This window comes from Pseudorca crassidens, chromosome 7 (assembly GCF_039906515.1).
Source record: "Pseudorca crassidens isolate mPseCra1 chromosome 7, mPseCra1.hap1, whole genome shotgun sequence".
Classification (NCBI taxonomy): domain Eukaryota; kingdom Metazoa; phylum Chordata; class Mammalia; order Artiodactyla; family Delphinidae; genus Pseudorca; species Pseudorca crassidens.
In genome coordinates this window covers 34,003,337-34,024,730 of record NC_090302.1, presented here as the reverse complement: position 1 = coordinate 34,024,730, position 21,394 = coordinate 34,003,337, and the positions used below count along the sequence as shown (strand labels likewise).

The window sequence follows — 21,394 nt, the reverse complement described above, 5'->3', positions numbered from 1 at the left end:
ACTCATAGCATCTTAGGGGCTGGGAGTCCTCTTCCCCATCTCCACACATCTCTGCCAGGATGGTATCCAGCACCCCAGGCAGGGAATTCAAACTCCCCATGGCGGTCCATTCCACTGTTGAGTGAGTGAGGCTACAAGAAAACCTTTCCTTACAAATGCAGTCTCACGATGTTAGAAGTCAAAGGAAGAGAAAAAATCGACCCTCCAATGGTGATGACCCTGGATAGAGTAAGATGCTAGGCCTCTGCATTCTGGAAACTCTGATTCTACTAACGTAGCCACGAGCATCTTCCTGTTGGGGTCATGGCACTTGACCCCTCACAGGAAGCGGCAGTGATTTCACTACCGTTCGCACCCTGGCTGGGGACGTGCTCATCTGCTGCAGGCATTCCTCTGGCTTCATCAAGCAGTGAGTCCTGCCCTGGAATGTGGCCAGGCTCTCAGGACTGAGGCAGTGCATGCCACAGCACAGATCCACCAGGCTGGACACGCGGAAAGAACGAGCAGCGGCTGGCTGAGAGCGAGCCCACTGCTAGTAAGGCGGGCACGATGCCATGAGATTCAACGTCTTTTTCTAAATATTTACCTGCACCCGCCCTTTGTGGATCTCTGGAGAAGAAGAAGGAAGACAGATATAATTAAGAAATGGCTCGCCCCCACTTGCCGCCTTGGGGAGATTTGTGAAAGAAACAGGCATACAAGAAGGAAAGGTAGTAGCTGAAACTTCTTTTTTTTTTGGCTTTGTTTTTAGCAATTTCCAAAACACCCACCTACGTAGCCTCTGCATGATCTGAAATATGGAGGTTTGATATCTGGGAAAGGCATCACAGAGGAAAACTGCCCTTGAGCCTCAATAGAAAGGGTCTCATCAGCCACTATTAACAACTGACACAGCATGAAACTCCAAAGTGTTAACCCTTGGATACGTGTTTGCCAACTGAAAAGACATACATCACGTTCTCTGGACTACAAGCCATCCATTCCATTAGACCTCAGACTGAGGATTCTTAGGAATTTTCCAAAATTTGCAGACTTCGGAAGTAGTTAGCGTCTATCCAAGATGACAGAACAAGATTAGCTTTCTGGTTCTACAGAATCCTTTTTCTTTCCCTTTGCTTTACCACTCATCTTGCCTATTATTGTACACTGACACCCTCTATTTTCTCAAGACGATTCCCATTATCTTCATCCTATTACTTTTGACCCCCTATGGTCATGACACTTGCCCAATCCATAGGCATGGAATCCCACCAAGCACAGCATATGACCAGTAAACAAGGTATGGGAATAGCCCATGGTCGTGGGATGCACAGCTTGATATCACATAATGCACCTGGAGGCGGCCAGCCTCACAGAATGCTGAAATGCCCTTCTAAAGGCACAACCAATGTACTAGGCACTCTGTAAGAATAGAGTGCCATTCTTCAGGATGCAGTGCATTTGTTAAATCAGAGACCCCCTATAGGTGCATGTGCCCCAGCAGGAAGGATAGATGGCCTGGGAACCGAGGGGTGGAAGCAGCAGTGGGCCCACTAACCGTCAGTCCCAATGTCCACTGTGTAACTTTGTGCTTCCATCTCTGCACCTCTGGCCTCTGCAGGGTCACACCTGCTCAATCTCATATGAATCCACCAGTATGGGAATATATACTATGGCTTATCAGTTGGACTTCTTGACTGGAACTTACTTGTTTTATAGAAAATTGGTTGATCTTCTCAACTTCTTGATTGTTGTGGTGGTTTCACTGGTATATTTATATGTTAAAACTCATCAAATTGTACATTTTAAACAACTGTACCTCAGTAAAGCTGTAAAAAAATAGAAAATTTGAGAAGTTACGTGAAATGCCTGATCTCAAATAAAAAAAAAATACTGAGATTTCAATAGAGAGTTTGGTAGAAATATAAAAAGTAGATAGAAAAATCAAGAAATCCTTCACAGAAGAAGTAACCATAGGCATGATTCAAAATTAATAAAGTATATTTTCATATACAACTCCAACTGCTCTCTTTAAAAGCTGGAGCAGCTTAAAGAGAAGGGCTCTCCTACTCTTCAAACCAGGATGGGTTTGAATGTGCAGGTTGGGGCAGGGCTTTAGGAGAGGGGAATTGCTCTGTGTAATAAAGGAGAAGCATTATAATGCTGGGGAAAGGGGAGGCGCCTGGGAGAGAGGAGAGAGGAACCAGGACCAGCAGGGTGGGACACTGCAGGGGTGAATTAGGGTGAGTTGAGAGCCCTCAGTGGCAGAGCAACACAAAAGGGACTTCGAGAGAAAAGGAATTAATCAGAGAGGATTTTTAAGTTGTTTACCATGGTGTATGCCATGGGCCTCTCTCCCTCGGGTCACTCCCACACTATCTTTTAAAAAAGGCTGCATTGCTCACTAATTCTTTTATATGAAAATGGATTTTTCGGGAAATGTTGAAGGGGACAGGGATGAGTTGTATGTCTGTGTTGATGCAAGGCAAAAACAGATTATGCGGAGAAGCTGGAGCTAAAGACTTCAGCGTAAATCCCTGGAAATGAACAAAAAATTATAGGAGAACTTCAGAGTTTCAAAAGCTGTGGAACTGGTGAGATTCAAGTTGAGATCTCCCAGGGGTAAAGAAGGACCCAGATAATATCTAGGTTTTAGGCGGAAGAAACAGGAAATAGCATAAGATATATATGTGATATGATGAAAAGATGGAGTAGAAAATAAAAAAGGCCCAGAGAAGGGTAGAGGGATTTAGAAAGCATTGAGGGACCTGCTAGGCTGAGAGGCTATAGTTCACCTACACTCTTTGTCCCCCCAGCCCCCCAGCCACCACCCTAGAGAAACTGAAGATGAGCCCCCAGCAGTAACTGAGTTTTATTTTTTTCCTGCCCCTCTTCCCAGTTTTCTAAATTAAGTTATGTTGGCCCAGAGAGACAACTGAGATGGGAACTCTGAGGAAAGAAGAGAATATCATCTTTGTGGGCAGGGGGGGGCTAGAGTATAGCGTCTAGGAACTTTATCCAATACCCACAGACCATCTGTTTGGTGTTGTAGCGAGGTCTGGGAAAAAAGAAACCCAATCACGCAATTCAGGAGCCATGGATTGGATTATTAAGAGAGTTCAGAAAAACTGACGAAGAACGGAGTCCTCAACACTGGTTCATCAGTCATTCCCCAGCCCCACCCCCCATCCAGGTGCCTTGGCCAAGCCTTTCCTCTGTGTTAGGGCTGATCTGAATAGCAATGCTGAGCTTCTGAAAGCTTCTAATCAGATGCTGGAGCCCCAGTGCTGTCCTCAGGGAGCAGAACCTCACCTTCTGGAGCAAATCCTATCTGAGATTTTGTCCCCTTCCTCAGGAGAGGTCAGTCTACTAACTGAAGAAATTCAACTGTGGATCCCACACAGAAGACCTTTCTGCAAGGTTTTCAAGAAAATAATATTTTTATCCACTTTATAAATGAATAAAAGAGAAGTAAATTAGAGCTCTGTTAATGCAAAGTAGAAAGATTTAGTCGTGAATTATGATCTGCCTAAAGAGAGGAGAATAAGAATTGAGGCCAAGCCCCTCATTCCTTTTTTGTTTTGCAGCATCAGTGCAGAGAAGAAGAGGAGCAAAGAGGGAGCATTTTGTGGGTAAGGTTCTGCCTATTCAGTCCAGAGCTCTCAAGGGTTAACCTTAATCTCTCCTTTCCGTAAGACCCAGGTCCACATCCACAGTCTCTAAGGATGTCAGCTGCTAGAGCTCATCACTCTTAGAAAACAAAGCTCTCAGCAGGGAGAGTCATAGGAAGGAGTCAGAACCAAGAACACTTCTCCAGTTCCCTGCTAGGTCCATCCCTGGGAATGGAAGAATGGTGGAGCGGGCCTGTGGGTCTTGACCACTAGGTGGCAGTGTGAGACACGGTGGAATGGATATCCGGAGGCAGACCTTTTGGGTCCTGTTTTGGGACAAATTGTTTAATTTTCCTAAGGTTCAGATTCCTCCTTGAGATACATTTGACCTTCATCCCTCACACCGTGGTTATGAGGATCAGATGGGATAAAGTATAAAATGCTATTCCATCCCTGAGCCTGTCTATTGTTGTCACTGACTGTTTGACCTTGTACAATAATGCTTGGGGCTCTTGAAGTCTAGTCTCCCAAAAGCCTCCCCCAGAGGACAGTTTTGCTCAGCCTCCTATAAGATCCTTTGCTCCTACCTTCACTGCATGTGACCAAGTCTCCTTCTTTCCCAGCTTGGAGAGTTTGCCAGAAAGGAGCACATGTGACATGGGACCTGTTGACTCGCTGGAAAAACGGGTATTGATGAAGCTCTTCTCCTTCTTTCCTTCCCCCTCTTACTAGCATATGGCTTCTGTGACTGCAGGGCCCCTGTGCAACCGAGGTTGACATGAGAGGGTAATCCTATAGGGAAGGGAAGTTGAAAGAAGCACCCTCCTTGAAGAAAAAAAGAAGCATCTTGAAGTCAGTGATGTAGGGAACGTGACTCCTGCCAGGCCTACTGGGCCCTCCTATCCTCATTCTGCTCCCAACTGCAGCACACGTCCTGTCTTTTGCAGCGATCTGGACAAGCTTCTTGATGATAACAGTTTGCGGCAAGATCCCTGCTGGGAGGATCATGATAGAGTGACTGTAGAAGCTGATCTTCTGATGTCTGGGGAGGTTGGGAAGCTGCTGCTTCCTCTGTGTCCTTTTGCCTTCCACAGCTCCTCCGCCTGAGCGCTCCCCTCCCTCAGAGTCCTGTCTCTGGGGGACTTGGCAAGCAGGTGCGCTGAGGAGGTAGCTTCTCTTCCTCAGCCCTGATCTGCAGGAGCTCCAGGAGATACAAGTCACAAAAAGAGTGCATTTCCAAATTATGGAGCAGAGAGAAAAGGAGGAGGGACACTTCCTAAGCAACTGAGGCAGACTACCAATGAAATCTTCTAGAACTTTTTTTTTACTTTATTAAAATACTGAGTTTATTTCACATGTATATTTTTATCTCCCCACCATTTTCATTTGTCTGACCACCACTACTACTATGTCCTATCATAACATTCTAGACATACTTAAAACCAAGCAAAGGGTGGAGTTCCATCTTTAAAAACTAAACATGCATTTTGGACAACACATTCTTGGCAATGGAACCTGGACAATATTTATCAGACATGGTAGGGAAAGTTCTCACTCTTCATTATAAAAAGGACAGCCAGATATCAACTATTTTCTTTCTATCTATCTATCTATCTATCTATCTATCTATTATCATCTATTTTTGGCTGCGTTGGGTCTTTGTTGCTGTGTGCGGGCTTTCTCTAGTTGTCGTGAGCGTGGGCTACTCTTCATTGCGGAGCATGGGTTTCTCATTGTGGTGGCTTCTCTTGTTGCAGAGCATGGGCTCTAGGTGCGTGGGCTTCAGTAGTCGAGGCACGCAGGCTCAGTAGTTGTGGCTCGTGGGCTCTAGAGCACGAGCTCAATAGTTGTGGCACATGGGCTTAGTTGGTCCGCGGCATGTAGGAGCTTCACGGACCAGGGCTTGAACCCGTGTCCCCTGCATTGGCAGGCGGATTCTTAACCACTGTACCACTAGGGAAGTCCCTAAACTATTTTCTTAAAGAGACTTCCTCAACTGCCAGAGATCTTGAATAGCCTTCCGGAAACAATTCTTCACTTAACTGATGAACTTGGCTTCCACTCTGGGAAGGGAACCACCTTTTTCTATACTTGCTTGCATTTTTACTTTAATGTCTTCTACAGAGCTAGGTCCTTTCTGTGTTTTAGCAGTCTTTTCCTGTTTTTTGAAGGATTCTTGACCTTTTGATCTTGGTGTTGATGGTTTTGAGTCTTTTCCATTCTGGTTTCATTTTTGTGCACTTTTGGCTGGAGTATCTTGTACAGATTACTGGGGCTTTTTCTTCAGCTTCCTCATCATCAAAGTCATCATCATCGTCATCTGCATCATCATCGTCATCTTCATCAGCAGCAAGTTTTACTTTTTTCCATGGAAACTTGCTACCACTTCCAGGGGCAGAACACTTTCCAGATATACTTAGGAGTGTCACATCCTCCTCCTCTTCATCTTCTCACTCTGCATCTTCCTCCACAGCTACTAAATGCTGTCCACTAATAATGCACAGGCCCTGAACCACACTTCAACCATCAGACCACAGTTGGTGTCATTTCAAAGCCCCCAAGGGAAACCATTGGCTGTACAGACATCTTTGAAGTTGCCAGTGTTACCTGAATTGGACTGCCTTCATAATTCATCGCCTCTGCTCCAACAATGTGCAATTCATCCTTTGCACCAGCCCCTAAACTGAGGGTTCTTAAAGATAACTGGTGCTCATTTTCATCATTATCCACCTTAAAGTGATAATCTTTGTCGGCCTTTAGTTCACAACCGAAAAGATAGTTCTGGGACCTCAGGGGACTCATGTCCATGTCCATCGAATCTTCCATGGGTTGGTGGCATGCACTCAGGTGGGAGAGAAAGCGGACGGAGGTAAACGACTACTGTTCCGGAGAATAGCCGCGAAGGATGGAATCATACCAGGGCTGGGGCTACTTTAGTCTCTTGCAGACACACAGGACACCGCAGGCTCCCAAGCCTTGTGGAGCATCATAGACAAACCAAAGTAGCTGCAGTCCTCGGCAGTTCCCAAACCCCAAAACTTGAAGGGACTCTTTGCAGAAGTGGAGCCAGCTCTTCCAGGGTGTTCCCTCTCTGCATAGTGAGTCCCTGGGGCTACTGTCCTGGTCTTGGGTGGCTGACCCCCACTAGTGTCTCCCTTTGCCTTATTCAGTGGATTCCCTAATGGGCCCAGTCCATATTCAGGCTAAAATATCCCCATTGCAGCCCCAGCCCCAGCCCCCTCTGATCTTGAACCCTGCCCCAATCCCAGCCCCTAACTCAGGCCCACCTTCAACCTCTCTCCCATTCTGTCACCCCAGATAGGGCCTGTGGAGTGTCCTTCTCTGAACCCCAGGAAGAAGTGCAGTCTCTCATCCCAAAAGAAATTCAACCCCGAGACTGGCACTTATTCTAGAAGCAGCTGCAACTCTTTCCGGTCCAAAGAGCTCAGGAAACCTTTCATCCTCTAGCTCCCAACATTCCGCAGTGCAACATGGCCTCTCTGTCCTAAGTACCAGGCTCCATCCTTGCTAGAGAATTTCCTATTATCAATGAGATCTGGCGGCAGCTGGAGCACCACCTTTGAAAGAGCTTCATCCAACACTGGGCCCACCTGGCACAGATAGAGCCTCAGGGCAAACTAGCAGGGAATTCTTGGCCACAGGGCAAACATGAACCTTCACAGCCCTCTGTGGTAGGGGCCAAAGCAGCAAGGAAGAATCTAGGCCACATGACGTTGAGGCAATCAGGAAATTTCCATGTGAAGGGACAGGCAAGGTGACCCACAAAGAGTCTGGTGCATAGCCTGAGGAAGAGCCCCCAAATAACCCAGGTATTTAGAAAGCTATCCTGGGAGGAGTCTAGGGTCTGACTCTGAGGAGACAAAAAGTGACCTGGTATGTCACTCAGGGAGCTCAACAGAAAACCTAGACCAGAGGCAACTGGAAAACACCCTAAAGATTCATTTGGACAAGAACTTGGGTAGATGTCTCCAGCAGGAGCCCTGTATGTGTGTGTAGTTCATGGCTTGTTGCCACCTATACACTGCCCCCTCCTGGGGAGTCTTATGGCCACTTGGAAACTGGAAATTCAGCACCTTCAATGAATCAGGAACACTGCCTGAATACCTCTTGGAAGCTTTCCTTCCTTGATCTAGGCATTAGACAAGCACTAGAAGCCCAGATTATATGGTTTGGGGTACAGCAAAGGTAGAGCTTACCTCTCAAGTTCCCTGAATCCATAAAACCGTTTAGCTGATAGAGACTCAATCATGGCCCCTTCCTCAGTCCACCTTCCTCTCTCAGCCACCCATGTTTCAGGGATGGCTAAGCCGAGGTTGCTTAGCTCTTTGAAAGAAACCCTTAGGCAGGTCAGGAGAGAAGCTGACGACAAAAGTTCAGTCTCCATCTTGGATAGTCCTCTCCCGGTTCCTCAGCTGTAAACAAGGAAGGCCAGACAGCCCTGAGATGTTGGTTATTGTTCACACAAGACCTTCAGTCGGAGGAGAAGAACAAACTTTTTAGCTCCTCCCACCCATCATCATGGACAAACTGTGGCCGAGTGGGAATGTATGGGGGACAAAAGAGGCAGTCCAGAGTCACTCCAAGTCAAACAATGGCAGGACATGACCCAAGGGATGAGAGTGGAGTCATGTCCCAACAGACTCTAGTCACAGAGGAGCAGTACCCCAGAGGCAGAGAACAGGGAGGAGAGGGTCTGGAGGTAAGCATCTTCTTTCCACTTTAGGAAAAGAATGTTGGAGATTAATTTAGGGATTCCTTCAAAGGCCAAAAAGTCCAGGGAAGAAGTTCAAGATGACTGCAGCTCCTGAGCCACAACTGGAAGATGTTCTGAGAGCCTGTGAGCTGGAAGATGCACAGAAACTAAATGGCTGTCTGAGCGGTCAAGGGGTCCAGTGACCAAGGAATCTCCCTCCCCCCTTGAGGAGTGTTGGTTGCCCAAGATCTGCAAAGGCCAAGCCTTAAAGAGCAGCTTGCTCATGGACTGAGGCTCATACTGGAGGTAGAGATGCAGAGCCAGCCTCAGGATTTTCCCACTGAAGTGCTCCTTGCCTCAGAGAGTCTGCCTACTCCATTTCCTTAAATCTATAAATCAATTTGAGGAGAGTTGACATCTTAATAACACCATGCCCTTCAATTCACAACATTGTAGATCTCTCCATGTACTTAGACCTTCTTCAATTTCCCTTGGCAATGTTCTTTAATCTTCCTTGTACAGCTATATCTTGATAAATTTATCTTGATTTATCTTGATAAATTTATCTTGATAAACATATCTTGATAAATTTTATCCCTATTTCATATTTTTACATGAATGCTATTTTTAAGTTTCCAATTGTTCATTGCTAATATATAGAGATAAAATTAATTTTTGTTTTTTGACCTTATATTCCATAACTTTGTTAAACTTATTAGTTCGAGTGGCTTTTTCTGTTGACTCTTTAGGATTTTCCACATAGACATGTCATCTGTAAACAAGGAAAATTATACGTCTCCCTTTCCAATCCACGTGTTTCTTCTTTCTTTTTCTTGCCTTACTGCATTAGCTAGGACCTCCAGTACAATATTGAATAGAAATGGTACATGTAGACATCCTTGTCTTGTTCTTGATCTTAGGTTGCAAAGTATTCAGTCTTTCACCACTAAATATGATGCTGGCTGGTTTTTTTGTAGATGGCCTTTATCAGATTGAGGAAGTTCCCTTCTATTCCTGGTTTTGAGTTTGTTTGGTTTTTTTTTTTACAGGAATGGATATTATATTTGGTCAAATGCTTTCTCAGCATCTATTGAAATGAACATAGCGTTTTTCTTTTTCAGTTTGTAAATATGATGAATTATGTTGATTTATTTAATGTGAAACCAACTCCACATTCCTGGGATAAATCATACTTGGTCATGATATATTATCCTTTAATATGTTGTTGGATTAAACTTCCTATAATTTTCTTTAGAATTTTTGCAAATAAGAGATATTGGTTTGTAGTTTTCTTTCTTGTAATATTTTTGTCTGGTTTTGGTATCATGGTAATGTTGCGATCATAAAATGAGCTGGAAAGTATTCCCTCCTTTTCAATATTTTAAGAGTTTATTTAGAATTATTTTTTCTTCCTTGTTTGATAGAATTCACCAGGGAAGGCATCTGCACCTGAAGTTTTCTGTGAGAGAAGGTTTTTAACTACAATTCCAATTTCTTTAATAAAGGCTCTTCAAGTTATTTACTTCTTCTTTAGTGACTTCTGATAATTTGTATATTCATATTTTTTATTCATTTCATCTAAGTTTTTAAAATTTATTGACACAAAGTTGTTCATAATATTCCTTTTAAATATTAGTATAATTAATAGAGGTGTCACCTCTCTTCCCTGATACTATTAATTGGTTTTTTTCTTTTTTTCTACTCAGTCTGAGCCAGAAGTTTATCAAGTTAATCTGAAACAACCAGCTTTTGGTTTTATTGATTTATTCAAAATTTTCTGTTTCATTGATTCCTGTTTTGGGTTTAATTTGCTCTTTTTGCTGCAATTTATTGGGATTTTAGCAAGCAACAGAAACAAATGCATGGGTTCACTCCATGTTTATCCAGAAATCAGAGATGTGATTTGAGGGGAACTCAGTTCCCCCTCAATTCCCTGGTCAACTCAGTTTTAATTCCACTTCATGGCTCTTCCATTTGAATTTATGGAATAGCCATTTGTAGATTCTCCTAGGCTGGAAACCCTAGAGTTATTAGTGTTTAAGAATGTTGGTTCTGGGGGCTTCCCTGGTGGTGCAGTGGTTGAGAGTCCGCCTGCCGATGCAGGGGACACAGGTTCGTGCCCCGCTCTGGGAAGATCCCACATGCCGCGGAGAGGCTGGGCCCGTGAGCCACGGCCACTGAGCCTGCGCGTCCGGAGCCTGTGCTCCACAACGGGAGAGGCCACAACAGTGAGAGGGCCACGTACCGCAAAAAAAAAAAAAAGAATGTTGGTTCTGGGACTTCCCTGGTGGCGCAGTGGATAAGACTCCGTGCTCCCAATGCAGGGGGCCCGGGTTCAATCTCCGTCAGGGAACTAGATCCCACATGCATGACGCAACTAACAGTTCGCATGCCACAACTAAGGAGCCTGAGAGCTGCAACTAAGGAGCCCGCGAGCTGCAACTAAGGAGCCCACCTGCAGCAACGAAGACCCAATGCAACCAATAATTTTTTTTTAAGTTTCAAAATCAATATAAAAAAAATGTTGGTTCTGCAGTTTGACAGACTCAGGATTTACATCCTAAGTCTTCCCCCTTTCTAACCATGAGACCTTGTAGAGTAATTTAATGTCCTTGATCCTCAGCTTCTCAACTGTATAATGGAAATAACAGTATCTTTCCTCATAATGAGATAATCCATGTTAATTAAAACTCTTAGCTCTGTACCTAACCTGAAGTGCTTAATAAATGTTAGCTATTATTTATTACTATTTTTTCATGACTTTCATCACAAAAATCCATCCTGCCCTAAAAACCCCTTTATCATTTAAGGATTTTGTCATGTTAACCCCTCCTGTTAAATAAACTCACTTTCCACTGCTCAAGAGTGTGGTAGCTAAATGTTACAAGCTAGCTTTTGTTTTATAGCAAATCATCCCAAAATTAGTGGCTTAAAATAAACATTTTTTTCCCCTCATGATTCTTTGTGCTGGCTGGCCATCTAGGCCAACTCAGATATAGCTGGATGATACAGGATGGCTTCACTTATATGTCTGGTGACTGGTTCAGTATCAGCTGAGACTCAGCCATGATCTCAAGCAGGCTAACTCAGGCTTGTTTGTGTGGTAGTAGGAGTCCCAAGAGGAAGAGAGGGCAAGCTCTGATGACCAAGCTCCTCCCACCTGAGGACCCAGCGGATATTCTGTGCATGGCTTCACTAATCAATCCATTTTATGTCACTTGATTTCTCCTTGCCTTGTTTGCAAGCTCTTCTTACTCATGTTGTCCTCCTAGATTGACGGTATCTTTGAATGTGACCTTTTATCTTGGCAAAGACAGGATACTGGGCAAAGAACTAAGGAAGAGAAATCTCCAGCTCCGATATGAGGGGGTCCCTGACTTGAAGTCCCTGAGGTCCCTGGATAACCAGCCTAACCCCTCTGGGACTCGGTCCTGCCTTGGCTCTGCCAGTTCTCTGACCTTGACTCCTCCCCAACCCAGGCAGAGCCTGAGCCTCCAATCTGTTGACAGCCCTACTCCACCGCCGACGCAAGCTCAGCTCTGCCACCTGTGACCGTGCCAGCCTGCCCTTCTTCCTAGTCTGCCCCACCTCCATCTCAGCACAGTCCCCTGACCCAGTGGGAATAGTCGATCCCCAGCTCTGAGCCTCTCCTTTCCTGCTGACTGAGCTCAGAGCTCCCATTGTGACAGTGGGTAAGGGCCAGCCCTGGGGATCCAGGGAGAGCAATCCCCAGCAGTCAAATGGCCTGTGAGCTCACTAAATGCAAGCAGACAGAGACCCAGTGGGAGGAGCTGACGAGTGAAATGATCCTGCAAGCAGAGACCCATCCCTTTGTCTAGCCTGGACGAACTGCACAGGTTTGGCAAGTACGGAGCTAAGGTGCTCTCAGCAGCTCAGCCCTCTACCAGCAACACCATCCCGCACAGGCGCCTGTCTTCTGCCTGGAGGCCCAATGCCTTATCCAAAACCCTGTCTGGGAAGAAGAGAAAAAGTCAGTGCATCCTTGGGGACAAGCTGCCCAGGCCCAGCCAGTTTACCTGCTCCAAACTGGCTCAGCTCCACAGCTGATGTGTGACCTGGGTGATTTCTGTTTTTGTGATCCACAGGTGATGCTCCAGGAAAACATATCTCTAACTATATTTACCAGATTGGGGGGGGGGGGTGGGGGCGCGAGGACAAAGTTACATATTTATATAAATCGAACTTACTCAAGTTAGGACATTTAACTCTCCTTATGTTCCACCTACAAAAATAACATGTGCTCATGATTAGAAAAAAAATCCACAGCATACTGAAGAGAATAAAGTGAAAAGTTCCCTTCCCCAATAAGCCCCCAGAGAACATGCCCCCACCCCCAAGCAACCATTGTTAGCATACTTGTATTTATCCTTCTAGAAGTCTTCTACATATGTATAAACATGGATTTGTATAACTTCATTTGACATGTATGAATAGAACATTATAACACATACTTTACTATTTATGTTGTATTGGTGAGCTTTCTCACATGGCTACATGACTAAATCCTTTCAAAAGGATTTAGAGAGTCCATGACTTAAAAGCATGCAATAACCCAAAAACCTATTTTATAAATAAGCTTTCTGGAACTCACAACACCTTTTCAGAGAAATAATGTTCTAAATCAGGGTCCATAAACGTCTTCTGTAAAGGGCCAGATGGTAAAATCTTCAGCTTTGCATGCCATATTCTGTCACTGGTTCAGCTTTGGGGGCTGTTTGCTTTTGTTTACAATCTTTTAAAAATATAAAGACCAATCTTAGCTCCTAGGTGACACAAAAACAGGCTGTGGGCCAAACTTGGCCTTCAGACTATAGTCTGCTGAGCCCTGTTCTAAATAGCGGTTAGGTTCCCAGCTTAGTGCCCAGAAGCAAAATCCACCCAAAATGTTGCTAAGATACCACATGAGTCAACATATTTTAAATGGCTTTGTAAACTATAACGTCTATACCACTGTGAAGAATTATTCGACTTCTTCAGTGTTTAGCATGTGGTGATTTTTAAAAATAAAATTAGTTAACACTGAATAAAAAAGTTTTACACATCTTGAACTGCATGAAGCATTAGTGAAGAATCTGAATAGACTTCTCAAGTTATCTACAAAGTAGAAAAAGTAGGAAACCCTGCATTACATCCAACCCTACCGTTTTTGTCAGCACAACATAAACATACATTGACTCAAAGTTGATTGGTCTGTGTGGCTTGAGTTCGTAGGCCAAGTAGCACCCTCCATCAGAAAAGAGAGAGGGTACCGCTGAGTTTTTGCCCCCCACCCCCTGCTGTCACTGTGGGTACTGGAAAGGCTTTTCTTGTGCTTGTCACTCACAGTCACATGCACTGACCTAAACCTTGAGCCCTCTGTGAGTCCCACTTCCTGGAACCCACAGAGGCAGAGAGGGGGCAGAGAGCAGATCAGAGAGGATGCTGGAGAGTCGTTTCGTGGCTACCCAGATGAGGAAACTTATTTTTAGCAATGACCAAAAATCCCTATTATATTTCATTGAGCTTTTTTAATCCTTACAACTTGTCTCTTCTCCGTCACAGAGGTAGAACTTACCTTAATAATTTCACATCATGATTAATTCTATTTTCTTATAAAAGAAATGTAAAAAAAAAAAAGCTAAATAAATAAAAGAAATGCAGACTTACCCTGAAATATCTGGGCTGGAATCAGGAAAGAAGGTGAGAGAGAAAGGGTCCTAAAGAGGATCGTGCGTGAGAAAGGGACTGAGCTGGGAGCTGTGTGCATGGGCAGTGAAGGCGGTTCCTGGTACATGTGCAACCTCAGGAGGGAAAGCCGGGGGGCGGGGGCAGGTGGCAAAATGTCAACTGGGTCCTTAAGGTGGGGCACTTTGTGACAGCTCCCTTAGTAAAACGTCCTATAACTTGCTAAAAGAAGTTCTTTTTTAAAAAAAAATTCTGTAATGATAATAAAACAAGACCTTCCATACACTGGATTTTAGGGACCCCTTGATTCTCCTGAGTCTGCTTGTCCAGCCAGGTAAGCCAGAGCAGAGTGACAGAGAAAGGGTGTTGATGACGACAGGCACAATAAAAAAATGACCTAAGTTACAGACCATGGAAGAGTTTAGAAAATACTTTCCCAGGCATTATCCTTGTAACAACAACTCTGTAAGGTCACGGAGATGGAGATGGGCTCAGTGACTCGCCCACGGGCACACAGCAAGCACAGGGCAGAGCAGAAAGAGTGCTTGAACTTTCTGAGGCCAGCCTCAGTGCTCTCTACATCTCCCATGCTGCTTCCCAGGAGGTTCCAAGCAGATCTAGTGGGAATGGACATCTCTGCCCTTATTCCTCTCCCTGTTCTTCGTTTAGTGATTAGATTTCCATCAGCATCACTCTAAGTGAAGCATCCTGTGCTTATGAAGCATATGGAGTTGCTTCAAATAAAGCAGCATGGTTGGCTGAGCGTCTGCACCTGCACTGGGGGAGGCAGGAGCGCCAAGCTAAGAAGGGAGCCAACTCTGGGACCAGGCGGGTGGGCTGAAATCCTCGATGCTTGGCTGACCAGCTCTGTGAGCCTGAACACGTTGCTTAACCTCTGGTCAATGTAGGGAGAGCATGTAGCCCAGTGCCCAGGATGTGCTAAAAGTTCAGTAACTGATGCACATTTCATTATTACTGAGTCCTCATCTGCCTCCTTTGGGACTGTATCATAAAAAGAAAACTACCAACAAGAGCTCATGGGTTTAGCTAATGAGTCTACCCGGTTGTGCACAGCCTCCGCATGCTGGAATAATCCATCCCCCTCCTTAAGCCAGGATACAATTTTAAAATGTAATAAATGGCACTCATCCTTCTAATCTCTTCCTATATGTGACTGACAAGTATCAGCGTTTCTTGTGGAAGTGACTGTTCTGGAAAGCTGGGGCAGGTGGGCCGAAAGCCAGAATTACCTAAACAGCTTGAACTCCTGGAGTTTATCTCCAAGCTAGTGAAAATAATCAGCTATCAGGGCTCCCCAAACAGGCACCAAAAAGCAAAGGCTAAACTCTAAGGTGGATGTCATTTGTGTCCCTTTCTTTTGAAAAAGTTTCCAAGATGAAAAGGAATAGTAGATTTACTTCAAATGATTAATCTTGCTGAGGGATGGAAGTTCGTAACCCAGAGATACAAGTTTCCTCACAATATGACACTTGCCTAGAGACAAAAGCTCACATGGGGGACTCAAGGATTGAGGGTGGGGTGAGACTCAAGAACACGTTATATGAGAAACAGCTGAAGAAAACATGGAAGCCTGATCAGCTTTACCCTATGTGGCCTGGCCAGAGGGTGGAGTTATCAGAGAACAGATCTGATCTCATACAAAGGAAGAACACTTTAATAATGAGCTACACAGGGCAGGCATGAAGGGTCATCACCAAGGGGTTTAAGCAGGGGGAGAGGGCCAAACACTGGGTATAATGAAAAGACTGGTGAGCTGGCAGAGAACTAAGCTGGATTATATTCAGGATTTTAGTTTTAAAATCCTGAGAATGTATATTAAAACCCCAAACAACAGAACAGTCCTCTTGCTAGAAAGCCAGTTGGTATGATCCTAAGAGTTATTTTTTCCATATTAAATATCAACATTTTGTGCTTCAAGACCTGACTCAGTCTCAAAGTAATTTTAAGAGAAAAGAATTCAAAATCCAAAAGGGTGGATTGTACCAATGTCAACTTCCTTACCATAGTTATGTAAGATGTTACCATGGGAAGAAGCTAGGTAAAGGGTACACGGGACCTTTGCCCTATTTTTTGCAACTTCCTATGAATCTGTAATTATCTAGAAATAAAAAGCTTTTAAAAGTCAAATTAAATATACCTCCCCAAGAGGTTCTAAGTAAACTCAAATAAAACCCAGTTTGTTTCAGGAGTGCAGTGTCATCAGCCACAAATGACTCTGTGCAAGTATCCACAGGCAGCAGGGCTCATTTCAAAACCATGATCAAGCAGCTATTAAGATCTACAGTTGCGATTAGGAAAGCCTACGTCATGTTGACAGGTGCCTAATTTGGTTACACTGATCATAAACCTTCAGTTATCTGGGATCACATCTTTAAAGTCACCTATAGGCAATACATTCTTACAACTGCTTCCCGTGTGGTGCTTACACAGGAATCATGTATGGACTTAATTACTCTATCTAACTGTAATACAACAATGTGTTTGTGTCTTCTTCCTCCACAACTATGACCTGCAACAAGAATTGCATCCTGTTCATTTCATTCTATCACCAAAACCTAACTCACAATAGTTCTCAGTAAACAGTCATAGAATAAACAAGAAATAAACCAGTAATTAAGTTATTTTCTTGGACTTCTCAGAGTGACTTTCTTTTCTGATACAAAGGCATCCAAAGAAACCTTAGCGTCTCTAATTTTGGAATCAGGATTAAATATTACACATACGTGTGTGTGCGTGTGTGCATGCGTGAGTGTATGGCAAAGTCTCTGAAACACAGGGGTTTAATCTCTAAAGATCTTTATAACTACTTGGTTTTGATTTGTTAAGTTTCTTAAGATACCATAACTCAGTTTGATTTAGAATAAAACAGAGAGGTCAGGCTTTTTCAGACAAAAAAACCAACATGAATTGTTCAACACATCCACCCAGCTTCTGCCCAGTTAGTTTTATCAAGTGCCAAGAAGAATTGACTTCTTTCAGAAAACAGTGATAAAGCATCACCTTTGGATTCTTCAATATTAACTGATGAAAAACGATCATGATATGGCGATTTCTCCAAATTCTTTATCTCTTAGTTTATTAAAATACATGTTTTTCAAATATTCTGAACAACCCAAATCAATCAAAGCAGTGAGATCACAAAGCGTTGCTTCTTTCTGCAAAGAAGGCACATCATTAGCTTGTACAGAAAATCCAACAGCCACACCGAAGTCAATTAGGCTGCCTTAAAGACTCGACGGAGGCTACTCACGATCCCAGAGGCACCAAGGACTCCGCAGGGTCACCCATCTGAACAGGCTCAGAAGCTGGCTTGATCCTTAAGACCTCTGCAAAGCCATCACCAAACCAGCACGTGACATGTGCTGTGTCTACTGTAAAGTAGAAAAGACGATCCTGGCAGAGTTTCCGTCGATACACAGACCGAGGGTCGGCTGACAGCACAGCCTCGATGGCACACCTTGCTTCCTCCGCTGACTGAAAATAGTTAAATGAAGCCTGACCAATACCTGCAATAAGAAGAACACAACTTGGGGATTCCCCTGGCGGTCCAGTGGCGACGACTCCATGCTTTCACTGCTGAGGGCGAGGGTTCAGTCCCTGGGCGGTGAACTAAGATCCCACAAGCGGTATGGGACGCACCCCACTCCCCACAAAAAAAAAAACTGACCTTCCTCTTCCCATGAACTGTACACTGTGATGAAACAACTTTCATAAACAAAACTTTGAAAATAAAGAGATTGATTTAAAAATCAAATGTTCTGTTTAAACATAAAGCCTTAGGAAAGAATGAGTAGAACAACCATCCAGGGGCAGGTGAAATCTGACATCTCCTTGGCAACTAACTGGCTACTTCTTACAGGAATTACCGCACCCACTTTTTAATGGGCCTCCTTCACTCTGGACAGCTGCTTGGAATCTGCTTGTGGGCTGGAAAAACCAGATAACAATGTTTTTTAACAACCATGTATTAGAGTAAACAGGCTCCAAGTTAAAAGCCCTGTGGCCTCTCTCTTCTGCAGTGAAGTGCATGCCTCTAGTGCTGGGACTTTATGGGGACAATTTCTGTGCTAAGACACTCTTTCCTTCTTACTCCTGGGCTCTGTGACAGAGGTCGAGCTATCCATCACCCAACAGGTGAAACAAGATGAGACATTTCTCTACTCAGATAGTGAAACAGATGAAAAAGCTCGATCTACACAGGTACAGAGCAAGCACAATTTAGCTTCCGAACGCTGTTTGAGAACTCCAAGAGCTACTGCCACACGCAAACAAGAGGCCCAATTCCTGGGCAGCAGCCGTTTTCAGTGAACACTTGACTGAGTGCCTGGCACTCACTGTGCTGAACAAACAGTTGTTGATTGAAAGCCATCAGATGATGACGTTGCCCAAGTATGATTTTATACGTCTACGTTTCTTTACAAGTCATAATCACAAATACTCTATATAAAACTGCCCTCAGGGTTTCCCTGGTGGCACAGTGGCTGGGGGTCCGCCTGCCGATGCAGGGGACGCGGGTTCGTGCCCCGGTCCAGGAAGATCCCACATGCCGCGGAGCGGCTAGGCCCGTGAGCCATGGCTGCTGAGTCTGCGCGTCCGGAGCCTATGCTCCGCAACGGGAGAGGCCTCAACAGTGAGAGACCTGCGTACCGAAAAAAAAAAAAAAAAAAAAAAAACTGCCCTCAGAAATAGCAAGTTTGCCTAAACCTCCAAGTAAAAGCTCATCTCTCATTCAGAAACAAGAAATGGAAAGTACCTGGTTCACCTGAGCTGAGGTGCTCAAGGTCCATCTCCGCATGAGGAGTAAACCGGACTCCCAAGGTGGCCACGGGAGCCTCTCTCACCCAGGTGGGGACCGCACTGCGGTGGGCTGCACCAGCCGCCCTGGAAGGGCAGAGAAGAGCCTCGGGCGGCATCTCCGTGCTGTGTCCTTGTGCGACCACCGCTGCTTCCCCTCTCCTCAGCCTGCTGTCTGCTTGTTCCTCTGAAACGCTCTTCTCCAGGCAACATGGGCCACTTTGCTCTTCTGCTACCCTAGGACTCGGACCACTTCCTGATTCTTCACCCAAATCTGCTGCTCTCTCCCTGGGCTCAGGTGAGCTTTGCTGGATTTTTGCTGAGTTGTCGTGTTTTGCGTTGTTTTCTCCTGAAGTTCTATCTTCAGGACATTTAGGTTTCTCCTTAGTACAACTGTAGAGCTGTGGTTCCTCGTACCCTGAGAGCTGTTGGTCACAGTTATCAGTCTTGCCGTCACACTGGGACACGGTTTTTGGTTTACATTGGTTATTCTGTAAATTAACGTCCCCTAAAGGCTCAATCAAATTTTGTGGCGAGTCATAATCAGCTATGTAGGGCTTTATGTCTAGTACAGGTGTGCCATGAATCATGTCAATTCCAGAAAGGTATATGGCTCCACCTGTAATGTGAAAAACATCCTCTTAGAAATATTAACAGTGAAGAACAGTGCAAACAACTGGAGAATCAACAACATCTGCTTAAAGCCCACCAAGCTTACTCACAATTCTCTTATGCACCAGGCCCTCTTATACCTGGTGCCAACATACAGTTTTCTTTCTACCTAGAAACCCATTCTCTTCTTTATCTGTCAAACTCCTACTTGCTCTTCAAGGCTCTCACGAAACACCTCCTTTACAGAGCCTTTCTGGCTCTTCCAGACATAAGCATTCTTTCCTCTGGGTTCCACAGAGGTACCTGTGCCCGAACCTCTCCTGAAGCCCTCGTCACATGGTCTAGCAATGACCTGCTTAGAGTCTCTCCCCCTAGACAGTAAGTAGGTCCTCGAGCACTAGGTGGGGCCATCTCACCTTTGCATCACTGGGGGCTTCTAACTCTGTTCCAGACACATCAGAGTCCTCAATATATCTCTGTGGGACTGATGATGGTTTCCAACGTGTCAAACAGAGTCTAAGGTGGCCCCATGATGTCACCTCCTGGTGTATAATCCCCTCTTCTTGAGTATGACTTGATATCACTTCATTGACTACGCTATGTTATCTAAGACTCCTGTGTTTGCTGGCAGGTTCACTTGAGAGACTCCCCCTGTGGGCTTGAAGAAGCAAGCTGCCTTGCTGGGAAAGCCTGTGTGGCAAGGCACTGCGAGAGGTCTCTAGGCACTGGGGGCCACCTCTAGGAGCTGGGAGCAGCCATCAGCCAACAACCAGCAAGAGGCCAGGACCCTCAGAACCACAACTGCAAGGAAGTGAATTCTGCCTATGACCAGAGAGGGCTTGGAAATGGATTCTTCTACAGTCAAACCTCCAGAAAAGAACTCATTCCACTTCACTGCAGCTTGGTGAGACTCTTAAGTGAGGACCCAGCTAAGCTGTGCCCATACTCCTAACCTATAGAAACATTGTAATGTTTTAAACACATAATAAATGTGTGCTGTTTAAACTGATAGTGCATGGTAATTTGTTACACAGCAATAGGAATCTAATACTCCACTGAATAATTAAACAGGGCACTTCCCTGTGGCGCAGTGGTTAAGAACCCGCCTGCCAATGCAGGGGACATGGGTTTGATCCCTGGTCCGGGAAGATCCCACATGCTGCTGAGCAACCAAGTCTGTGTGCCACAACTACTGAGCCTACACTCTAGAACCCACAAGCCATAACTACTGAGCCCATGCGCCACAACTACTGAAGCCCACGTGCCCTAGAGCCCATATGCCACAACTACTGAGCCCACACGCCACAACTACTGAAGCCCACACGCTCTAGAGCCCACGTGCCGCAACTACTGAGCCCATGTGCTGCAACTACTGAAGCCAGCGTGCCTAGAGCCCGTGCTCCACAACACGAGAGGCAATGAGAAACCCCACTCATCGCAACTACAGAAAGCCCGCGCACAGCAACAAAGACCCAATGCAGCCAAAAAAAAATTAAACAGAACATAAGTCACCATTACCAAGTATTAAGGAAAGGTCCCCTGTTGTCCTACTTAGACAGCTGCTGTTCAGTTCCTTCTACTGGGGCAAAGTCTACTAACTTGATCCTTGGAAAACTGGCCCAGTGAGAATCAAAAACTGCATGTGATCACATTTGATCCTATCTCCATTTGAGAAAAACATGACTAACAAAGGAATCTGATTTCTAAAACATGCTTATTGTGAATGAACCTGGAACTTTGGAAAGAAGATTTTGGACTTTCTAAGTGATGGATTATGCCTAATAATGTCTGCAAAAGAAAGAAAAGCACTGGGGCACAGGTGAGAGTTCATGGGATTTGAAGTCAGACAACCCCCTGGCTGGATGCTATTCGGTAAATTATCAAACATCAAGGAGCCTCAGTGCCCTCATCCATAACATGGAGACTGCTACCTTATCAAGCCCATGAGCCACTGTGAGATACCATACATGAACACTCT

The 21,394-nt window shown here is 44.9% G+C and overlaps 1 protein-coding gene and 1 pseudogene across 2 annotated transcripts in view; both read right to left on the bottom strand.

Annotated features, from left to right (window-relative positions):
- TRMO (tRNA methyltransferase O) overlaps positions 1 to 21,394 on the bottom strand; it is a 193,894-nt gene that overhangs the window by 164,673 nt on the left and 7,827 nt on the right. The window contains exons 4-5 of one of the 2 annotated variants that reach the window (XM_067743870.1): positions 18,764 to 19,423; positions 1,688 to 17,516 (exon numbers count right to left, since the gene is read on the bottom strand). In XM_067743870.1, the coding sequence (XP_067599971.1) occupies positions 17,257 to 17,516; positions 18,764 to 19,423 (920 nt within the window). In that variant the 3' untranslated portion in view covers positions 1,688 to 17,256. Of the gene's footprint in view, positions 1 to 1,687; positions 17,517 to 18,763; positions 19,424 to 21,394 lie in introns of those variants that run through there. The other variant, XM_067743871.1, reaches the window with a different exon arrangement.
- On the bottom strand, positions 5,629 to 6,416 carry LOC137227662 (nucleophosmin pseudogene; annotated as a pseudogene).